At 36.0% G+C, this 11,396-nt stretch overlaps 1 protein-coding gene across 1 annotated transcript in view; it reads left to right on the top strand.

Moving 5' to 3' along the window:
• The window catches only part of LOC106460105 (solute carrier family 23 member 1-like), a 47,431-nt gene that overhangs the window by 24,480 nt on the left and 11,555 nt on the right, over window positions 1-11,396 (top strand). The window contains exons 4-8 of the mRNA XM_022386742.1: window positions 586-690; window positions 2,913-3,070; window positions 7,510-7,693; window positions 8,690-8,871; window positions 11,186-11,234. Of these exons, the coding sequence (XP_022242450.1) occupies window positions 586-690; window positions 2,913-3,070; window positions 7,510-7,693; window positions 8,690-8,871; window positions 11,186-11,234 (678 nt within the window). The remainder of the gene's footprint in view (window positions 1-585; window positions 691-2,912; window positions 3,071-7,509; window positions 7,694-8,689; window positions 8,872-11,185; window positions 11,235-11,396) is intronic.

The raw sequence follows: 11,396 nt of genomic DNA, 5'->3' as shown, positions 1-11,396 counted from the left end.
AGCGCAGAATGCCCTCGTTTAACTTTGCGCGAAATTCAAACCTAACTAGCTCACCATGTGTATCAAAACCCGGGTTCTAGCGTTGCAGGTCCGAAGACATAACGCTGTGTCACTAGGGGGCAGCTACAATGAGAAATGTCATCATTCAGAAACAGTTTCTACATAGACGTCCTGTCAAAATTGACATATTTTGGACCTATATAAGTTTACGAGTTCAATAAATGTCACGTTAAAAGATACTGTATTCTAATCAAATCACCACTTAACTCTCGAATTATTAACTAAAGTAAGATTATAACTTCCAAATGAAGGAGGAAAGTCTCGCTTTAGTCAGCACTAAACTGTTTTCTTATGTACTTGGTATTTTTCAAACTTTGTATAGGCCTCTGATGATAAATGCATTCAGAAATTACAAAACTAATTTAGATTAAACTCAAACTACCCAATCTTCTGAAAATAAAACAAGACAACATTATTGCACTTGTTCTTCGGATGATGTTTTTACTTAGATACTTGAAGAGTGTTTTATTTCTCTCTTTCTGTCTTTTTTGATATAAAGTAATCATAAATTTTAAAAATTAACAGGTTTCTGTTGGGGAGCTATCTCCGGCAAGTGGCACCACTACAGACGTTGTATACAAGGTCGACGATACACCTCGTTGGTATCTTTGTATTCTGCTGGGCATCCAGGTGAGAGACAACGTTAAATCAATCCTCTTAAGCCTTTCCTAATCTTTCAGTTACATGGAGTTTAGCCTATATAAGGGTTTGTTTGAAATTAAACACAAAGCTACATAATGGACTGGCTATCTGTGCTGTACCCACCACGGGTAACGAAACCCAGTTTCTAGCGTTGTAAGTCCGCAGACATATCGCTGTGCCACTGAAGGGTCCATATAAGGGATACACTGTTTTCAAATGCATTTATGCATTTAAGACTAACGATATGTTAGAAAGAAAATGTAATGCGTAATTTAAAGAACTGTAACTGAAGATTTAATCTAACTTCATTTTGTTTTGCATGACTAATCACACAAATATTTAATTAATACGATACTTTTCTACTTTCTCATGTGAATTAAAAGTGTGAAATTCCACTTCATACACTTAATTATTGAACTACAGATTTCATGTGTTGTTATTTGCCCGACTTTGCATTTCTTACATGGATCTATATTTGTTACACTTCTAGCTGGTAGTAAAATGTTAGTTATTAGCTTTATATTCATAGTTTCTGACTAATTTAGGATACCAAATAACATTGAATTACTGAGAACGTGTGTAGTCAGAATTAGTCCCCATGTCTAATAATGTTTATATATAGTCGAATGATATTAAATAAAATAATTAAAAGTATTTTACGTCAACATCTTAAAAACTAGATTGATTATTTTTGTGTGGATGTGTAGTATAAAGAGTTAGGCCTAATCTAAGTATAGTAAGCAAGACAAACCATGAGATTCTGGTTGGTTTAGACCCATCGATGAAAACACAGAAGGAAATGTATTCAACTTACATACTCTTTTGAAAACATTAGTTAAGTTTCATTAAGACTGTATTTATGGTTAGTTTAATAATTAAATTTACACTATAATTTTAATCTAGCCTAACAGTAAACTGAAGTTAAGCCTAACTTAACGTAAAATGTATTTTTGATATCTACTATTAAGTTCATTGGGGAAACGTGGCTCACTGGTTGTGAATTTGTGGCTTGATCATGACATGTTGTCGTGTCCTTGATCAAGCCATTTGTGTAATGGTAACCTAGCTGTTAGCTGGTGGTTAACCTGAGACATTCCGTTATCTTGTGTGATGGTAACCTAGCTGTTAGCTGGCGGTTAACCTGAGGCATTCCGTTATCTTGTGTGATGGTAACCTAGCTGTTAGCTGGCGGTTAACCTGAGACATTCCGTTATCTTGTGTGATGGTAACCAAGCTGTTAGCTGGCGGTTAACCTGAGACATTCCGTTATCTTGTGTGATGGTAACCTAGCTGTTAGCTGGCGATTAACTTGAGACATTCCGTTATCTTTCTCACACGCTTGTGTCGTTAGAACCGGAGTTCTAAGGCAACGGCCTTATTTGACTTGTTTAAAACTAACTTCATCCTTAAACTTATTTAGTTATAAATTATTTGACTGACTGATAGTGACCAAACTTAGTTTTACATTATTTTCCAAGCATTACGTATTATTTAAATGTAATTACATGTATATAACTTATATTTTGTGTAAGAATGTTTATGCCTGTGTATGTGTGTGTATGCTTACATATATATAACTTATATTTGTGTAAGAATGTTCGTACCTGTGTGTATACTTACATGTGTATAATTTAGTAATTACATACACTAACATTAGCTACTTATGGTCATCGGTCATTAACATTTTCAATATGTGACGGAAAATATTTCATCAGTTTGTCTTACTATTTCTTGAGTTTTAAAACCACAATATCCGCTATACTTCCGCTATCAGCTTTTTTTCCGTAGTAAAGTTATCGGAAGTAATAAATAACTTACTTGACACTGAACATGTGTCAACATAATTAAAAACGCTTGTCCCGAACCTAATCACATTATTAATCACCATTATTTCTCAAATTACGTGTTATCTAATTAGAACCCTTAAATCTCGTTAAACGTGTTTTTAAACAACCTTGACTGGAAAATTCATTCATAACATTGTGTATATATACATAGATATATCTAATATTTTCTGATTTTAGAGCAAAGCCACGTTGGGCTATCTGCGGGGAATCGAATCCCAAATTTAGCTTTGTAAGTCCGTAAACTTACTGCTATGCCACCGTGGGACGAACCTAGGTAATCAGTGTTTCGTTTGTTTCGAATGGCAAGTTTTAAGCCATATTTGAGTTTTTGATTATGTTATATTTATTTCTCTCATTAATTAGCAATATCTGACGATGTTTGGAGCTACCGTGGCGTATCCTTATCTGATATCCCCCAAATTTTGTATCGGTGAGAACGACCCTGCCCGTGGCTACATTACATCTACAACGTTCTTTGTTTCAGGTCTTGGTACATTGATTCAATCAATTTTTGGTACGAGGTAAGTATTATATTCCTTACCATTCTCAGAATAATACATTTTTAGTTATTCTTTTAAGTATTAAGAGAGTTTAGTGTAAAACTGTCGTAAATACCAGATGTACATGAGCAACGTGTCTATTTGTTTGTTTGTTTTTTAATTTCGCGCAAGGCTACAAGAGGGATGTCTGCGCTAGTCGTCACTAATTTAGCATTGAAAGACTAGAGGGAAGGCAGCTAGTCAGCACCACCCACCGTCAATTCTTGGGCTACTCTTTTACCAACGAATAGTGGGATTGACCGTAACATTATAACGCCCCCACGGCTGAAAAGGTGAGCATGTTTGGTGTGACAGGGATTCGAACCCGCGACCCTCAGATTGCGAGTCGAGCGTCCTGACCACCTGGCCATGCCGGGCCGAGCAACATGCCCTGAATAAATAAATATTGACCCCATGGCCATGCCGGGCCGAGCAACGTGTCCTGAATAAACAAATGTTGACCATCTGGCCATGCCGGGCCGGGCAACATGTTTTGAATAAACATATATTTTTGGTTCTAGTCGTTATTAAGCATCTGAAAAAATTTTTAATAAAACTAGTTTGATTAATAATGTAATTAATTATTATCAGTGTATTTTGAAGCTGAAATCCCCCAGTTTGTTTTTTATCTTTCATTTTATGTACACAAACGCCTAAATATTCCCTCCATATGATATTGATTGCATACCCTAATATTATTTTCATTTTCAAGTCACCGAAATCAAAGATTTAAAACACAAACATCTTTTCTTCTAACCTATTAGTGTTGATAGGCAACCAGCGTAACGCTCGTTTCCAAATAACAAGGTTAAGTTTGACAAATTATTTTTTGGGCTATAATCCAGGAATACAGAATCTCGGAACAGAATACGATCCTTTGTTAACAACCAAATATTTCAATCCTAAGTATTTTGTATCTTGAACACTTTTTTGTTGGAGAAGGTTGATTATAGCTTAAAGTAATAAGAAGTTGTTCCGTGGAAAATGTGTGAATCCGAAAACTCTGATCCCCCTTGTGATAATTAAAATACTATTGAATCCGAAAACTCTGATCCCCTTGTGATAAATAAAATACTATTGAATCCGAAAACTCTGATCCCCTTGTGATAAATAAAATACTATTGAATCCGAAAACTCTGATCCTCTTGTGATAATTAAAATACTATTGAATCCGAAAACTCTGATCCCCTCGTGATAATTAAAATACTATTGAATCCGAAAACTCTGATCCCCTTGTGATAATTAAAATACTATTGAATCCGAAAACTCTGATCCCCTTGTGATAATTAAAATAATATTGTACAGACATCATCCAACATGTACCGGGGGGAGGTTGTTGTTGTTTGTAATTAAGCACAAAGCTACAGAAAGGGCTATCTGTGCTCTACCCACCACGGGTATTGAAACCCGGTTTCTAGCGTTGTAAATCCGCAGATATACCGCTATGCCACTGGGGGGGGGGGCTCAGCGAAAGTCATATGAATAATTCGCTACACTTGGAAATATTTTATTACAAAAAAAGAGAAACGGTTTTTGTATAGTAGCGTCTCACATTGAAACGTAAATTAACGCTTCAAAAATCTAAATCTACCATCATCATTCTGTGTGATTAAAAACGAGTCGTTAACTATCTATTGAACAATGGACGATTCATGTGTATTATCTCAGAGTTTATAGATACGGTCCTTGTAAACTATGCTTTAATTATCGAAAGTATTTGAACAGCATGTCTTAAAAAACCGGTTGCCATCTTGCGTTGCTAATGGCTGACCCGGCCTTCATTGTTAATCACAACCTTGACTCTGTTATTAGCGTTTGTAATACACACTTTTGATGGAATGAACCGATACTGCATGCTCCTGCAGAGCAAGTGGCTTAACTGAATTCGCTTTGTCATTCTGGGATGAACACGATACATTCTGGACATTATTTGACTCAAACCGATCACGACGTGAGGTAAGCTGAAAGAAAATAGCCCCTTCCTCGTCCAATCTATCAGTATAGACAGAACGTCACAATAGGACAACTGGCATTAGTTTCTGATTATAGATCGGTATTAAAACATAACCCAACAAATGATATAGCTAACTAGAAATATTTAATATCATGAATAAACAACTTGCAATGATTTGTTTTGGTTTGTCTTGAATTTCGCGCCGAGATACTCGAGAGCTATCTGCGCTATCCGTCCCTAATTTATCACTGATCGACTAGAAGGAAGGCAGATATTCAACTCCACCACCGCCAACTCTCGATCTACTCTTTTATCAACGAATAGTGGGATAGACGTCACATTATAACACCCCTACGGCTGAAAAGGCGAGCATGTTCGGCGACGCGGATTCGATCCCGCGACCAGCAGATTGTGAGACGAGCGCCCTAACCACCAACTTCCAATGATTGATTCATCAATACGCACGCTGTTAACAATGTTTCAGCTAGCTTATGAAATTTACCTTAGTCCTAAATCTATACACCATGTAAACAATGTTTTCAGCTAGCTTATGAAATTTAGCTTAGTCCTAAATATATACACCATGTTAACAATGTTTTCTGCTAGCTTATGAAATTTAGCTTAGTCCTAAATCTATACACTATGTTAACAATGTTTCAGCTAGCTTATAAAATGTACCTTAGTCCTAAATCTATACACTATGTTAACAATGTTTTCAGCTAGCTTATAAAATTTACCTTAGTCCTAAATCTATACACTATGTAAACAATGTTTTCAGCTAGCTTATGAAATTTAGCTTAGTCCTAAATATATACACTATGTTAACAATGTTTTTTGCTAGCTTATGAAATTTAGCATAGTCCTAAATATATACACTATGTTAACAATGTTTTAAGCTAGTTTATGAAATTTACCTTAGTCCTAAATCTATACACTATGTAAACAATGTTTTCAGCTAGCTTATGAAATTTAGCTTAGTCCTAAATCTATACACTATGTTAACAATGCAAAATTATCCTCATAATCAAAATATATAACTGAAAAAGTAAAAATAATATAAATATATCATATGCATTAAACATATTAACCAATACTTTTTATGAAGCTAACATTAAATGGAATAGAATACACCTTACTTACAAAACACATAATAAAAACCAGTTTGTTTGTTGTTGTTTTGTTTTTGCTTTGTGCAATATTACAAGTTTTCTGTCGCTTTCAAAGCGTGGCACCAGTATATACAGAACTTAATATGATGTTTCCTAACAACGTTTAGTGACTGATAAAACGGTCCCACACCATGATAGAACTCTACCACTGTTGGAATTTCATAGTCGTATCCAAAATGACTTCCAGGTTCTCGTGAAATCCAGATCCAAAGCAAACAATGAGCATGATAATGAATTACTCCGATCCATCCGTGGATGTGCTATCCCGCAATCCTGACCTCTTACTGAAGAGTTGAATGATGGGTTTATTATCAAATCCGAATTTCAGTACACGTGCCAAAGTTCACATTGATCAAGACATGATTAAGATGGGTGGCCTGAATGATATGCAATCTTAGGACGTCCAGTATTTTTGTTTTCAGTTCTTATCCACAATGAGCTTGAATTTGAGGTGTGGTGAAATATCACAAACATTCACATCACCAATGCTACGCCCGTCTCTCAAGATCCACTCAAATGTGGACTGTCACCAGTCTGTTGCGGGTAAATTAGTCAAGAAGTACAGTCTTAAGAGTTCATATGTGACATTAATATGTTTCCTTCACGTTTTAACTGTCTTCATTTGTAAAAATGTATCAAAGCAAAGTTAACAGTTAGCACGGTTTTTCGTGACACTCTAATGTCTGTTGGGCCCGACATAGCCAGGTGGTTAGAGCACTCAACTCGCAATCTGCGGGTTCGAATCCCCGTCACACCAAACATGCTCGCCCTTTCAGCCGTGAGAGCGTTTTAATGTCATGGTCAATCCCAATATTCGTTGGTAAAAGAGTAACCCAAGAGTTCGCGGTGAGTGTTGGTGACTAGCTGCCTTCCCTCTGGTCTTCCACTGCTAAATTAGGGATGTCTAGTTTGCGCGAAATTTAAAAACAAACAAACAAACTAATGTCTGTTGAAATTAATTCCATACAAACAAGTTTATATTGGGTCAGTCGAGAAATGTATATATATATATAAGAAAAAATTAAACTATATAAAAATAAAATAATCTGCTTTTGCCAAAATATCTATTTTAAAACAGTATTAAAAAGGTTGAAACTACAAGCTCTCTGTGTTTATTAAAAAATAAATAAGAACGAAAGTTTATTTTTGCGTATTTTGAACATTTTCAAATAACATACTAATGAAAGCAAAGTATATATATATATATATAAAACAATACATTGTCTCTTGAACTGATTACCACTGTTGCACACTACACGGTACATCTTTATATTATGTATTTTCTTGTACTTAATTAGGCTTCCCATAATACAGGGTTCGTCATTCACGTTACTGGTGCCTACATTTGCAATTATGGGTTTGCCTCAATGGAAATGTCCTAGTGAAGAGGCTATCATTGCCGCTAGGGATCCAGGAATTAATAAGTCACTTCCTGTAACAGATGAAGAACTACGAGAAGTCTGGCAATCAAGATTAAGAGAGGTAAATGTATTTTCCATGCATTTATGCTCGGTATGATTGTTTGTTTTACTGCAAAACGTCATTTCCGATTCATAAAATAAATTTCCTGCGGTGGATTAGTTGTTGTTGTTGTTGTTTGTAATTAAGCACAAAGCTACACAATGGGCTATCTATGCTCTGCCCACCACGGGTATCGAAACCCGGTTTCTAGGGGTATAATTCCGCAGACATACCGCTGTGCCACTGGGCCATTCATGGGTTAGTGGTGAGTTTAAGGACTTACAAAGCTAAAATCGAAAGTTCGATTCTCTGCGGTTTACAGGCCGCAAAAAGCCCCTTGTTTAAGTATGCAATAAAAATAAAATAAACAGCAAATGAATTAATTAAAAAATGAAGCAAATGTTTAGCTTATATTGAGTCATAAAATATGAATATATGTCCAAATGATTAACTGTTATTCCCGAGTTTTAAGGAAGAGGTTTGTTTTTTTTAAACAGAGCAACACGTTCTAAGAGATAAGTGAAAATATTAGTTACGTTCTTGGTTTGGCATTAATTGTTACCCGAAAACTTGTTGTTTGGAAAGCATTACACGCGATATAGAATCCAGAATACAGGTGTGTTTTGAGATCATCTTCACTTGTATGACTTAGTGAATTGTATTTACTGCTAATGTAATTTATATTGTGTTCATCGTGAACACCTATTTAGATTCAAAGTGATTTATATTGTATTTATTATGAACACCTATTTAGATCCAAGGTAATTTGTATTGTATTTATCGCGAACACCTATTTAATACAAGGCGATTTATATTGTATTTATCGTGAACATCTATCCAGGTCCAAGGTGATTTATATTGTGTTTATCGTGAACACCTATCCAGATCCAAGGTGATTTATATTGTATTTATCACAAACACCTATTTAGATCCAAGGCGATTTATATTGTATTTATCATGAACACCTATTTAGATTCAAGGTGATTTATATTGTATTTATTATGAACACCTATTTAGATCCAAGGTGCTATCATCGTGGCATCTTTGTTTGAAGTGGCAATCGGATTCACTGGAATTATTGGATTTCTTCTTCAATGGATAACCCCTCTTGCCATCGTCCCGACCGTAGCCTTGATAGGACTCTCACTGTTTGAAGAAGCTGCATCTTCAGCTAGTAAAAACTGGGGGATAGCAATTCTGTAAGTAAGAATATTGGAACAGAAAATCTTTATTGAAACTAGTGTCACTGTATTTTAATGAGTATTTACCATTACTTCTGATAAACTGCATATTTTTAACAACCTCGTACAATCATTAGTAGACTGGGTTCAGAGTATTATGTGTTAAGATGTTTATGTTATCGTTTTCCTTACAGGTATAAAATAAAAACAAGAAGGAATCCTCAATAGCCGCGGCTGTAATTACATCTCAAATCAGTCAAGAGATGGAGCTAAAAGTTTGTACTTGAAAAAAAAACTATTTCGGAGCCATTCTATGAGCCGTTATGCCGCGGCTAATAACGGAGTTAGTTTCATATTTTGGGCAAAATCTCTCAAAGGTCTCTAAGCTAGCCAACCTTTATTTTAAACTGATAAACTAGAGGTAAGGCAGCTGGTCAAGAGTAGCCGACTTTTGGGCTACTCATGTCTGACTGATTAAGAAGACTTGACTATCACCTTTATAACGCACTCACGGTTCCAAAGTGCGGAGCGCAAGTTTGTTCTGTTTGTTGGTAGCGGGACCCGAACATTGGATCCCACAATCCATAGTTCGGCGTTGATTTAGTGTGATTGTATAATGGCTTGCAGTAGCTAGATTGTTCACAAAAATGAGTTTCATAGATTTCAATACAGGGTTCTTATAAAGTTTCTTCACATACTTGAACATCAACAAGATGAATATTTCCTCATGAAGTAACGATTCTTGACGGATACACCAATGAGACTATTGAGAATATGAATTTATTTTCGCCAGAGGGTGTTATCTGCTCCATATGGCCATCATCCACGTCAACGACGGACTACATCCTTGGGATGATGTATTAGACATCTAAACGATGGATGTCCTAAGTACGATTGTTTGCGTTTTTAGCATCAGCTTTGCTTCCTAATTCTATATCTAAGGGATTCTGAATTTTATTACTGAGCTGTGTGTGTAAATGTTGTTATCATCCGCCTTTTGTTCAGTTGATGACTTTTACAAACCATGAATGTTTGTTTGTTTTGAATTTTGGGCAAAGCTACACGAGGGCTATCTGCGCTAGCCGTCCCTATTTTAGCAGTTTGAGACTAGAGGGAAGGCAGCTAGTCATCACCAGCCACCGCCAACTCTTGGGCTACTCTTTTACCAACGAATAGTGGGATTGACCGTCACATTATAACGCCCCCACAGCTGAAAGGGCGAGCATGTTTGGTGGGACGGGAATTCGAACCCGCGACCCGCAGATTGCGAGTGGAGCGCCCTAACCACCTGGTCATGCCGGGCCTTCTGTTAATGACATAAACACAACCTCGCTTCATCGTTTAAAAATTACTTGGTGTTACATAACTTCACCTTTAGTTCAGGGTTGCACGTTATTATCGCGAGACATGGGGAGTTTGAAAGAAGGGGCAGATAGAAACTATAGTACTAGGTGATGGAAACAAAATTGTAATGACAGCGACGTTTCGCCATTGTTAACCTGGCATCATCTAGTCACCAAAAGTAGAAGAATTGTGACGAAGCAACACTGTAAAATGTAGAATTAGATAAAACCATAGTTGTCGTGGCTTTTCAATCAAAACTCATTCATTCCCATTCTAGGAAGATTACAATGTTTCTAGAATTGTTAAATGATGTAAGGCCGTTATTAGAGTGTAATACTGTTCTAAACAGATGTAAGGCAGGTATTAGAGTGTAATACTGTTCTAAACAGATGTAAGGCCGTTATTAGAGTGTAATACTGTTCTAAACATATGTAAGGCCGTTATTATAGTGTAATACTGTTCTAAACAGATGTAAGGCCGTTATTAGAGTGTAATACTGTTCTAAACAGATGTAAGGCCGTTATTAGAGTGTAATACTGTTCTAAACAGATGTAAACGCAAACATTTTGGTCACTTACCGGAAAAAACTTAAAGAAAAAAAAACGCAAAATCTTTGGTCACTTACCGGAAAGAGCTTGAAGAAAGAAAAAAAACCGCAAACATTTTGGTCACTTACCGAAAAGAGCTTAAAAAGAAAAAAACCGCAAACATTTTGGTCACTTACCAAAAAGAGCTTAAAGAAAGAAAACGCAAATTTTTTGGTCACTTACCGGAAAGAGCTTAAAAAAGGGAAAGCTTTTCTTCTTCCACCCTCCATCTCTGCTGTAACTACAGCAACGAATGTCAATATTTCGCAGGTATTGTGAGAATAGAGCGAGCAGAATTATTGTTCTAGAATATGAATGGAGAACAGTATTACACTATAATAACGGCCTTACATCTGTTTAGAACAGTATTACACTATAATAACGGCCTTACATCTGTTTAGAACAGTATTACACTATAATAACGGCCTTTCTTTCTTTAAGCTCTTTCCGGTAAGTGACCAAAAATTTTGTTTGTTTTTTCTTTAAGCTCTTTCTGGTAAGTCAACCAAATGTTTTTTCTTTTTTCCTTTAAGCTCTTCCCGGTAAGTGACCAAATTTTTGCGTTTTTTCTTTCTTTAAGGTCTTTTCGGTAAGTGACCAGAATGTTTGCGT

The sequence above is a fragment of the Limulus polyphemus genome, unplaced genomic scaffold (genome assembly GCF_000517525.1).
Source record: "Limulus polyphemus unplaced genomic scaffold, Limulus_polyphemus-2.1.2 Scaffold710, whole genome shotgun sequence".
NCBI classification, from domain to species: domain Eukaryota; kingdom Metazoa; phylum Arthropoda; class Merostomata; order Xiphosura; family Limulidae; genus Limulus; species Limulus polyphemus.
The sequence above is the reverse complement of the archived record's forward strand: the minus strand, read 5'-3'. Positions and strand labels throughout refer to the sequence as shown.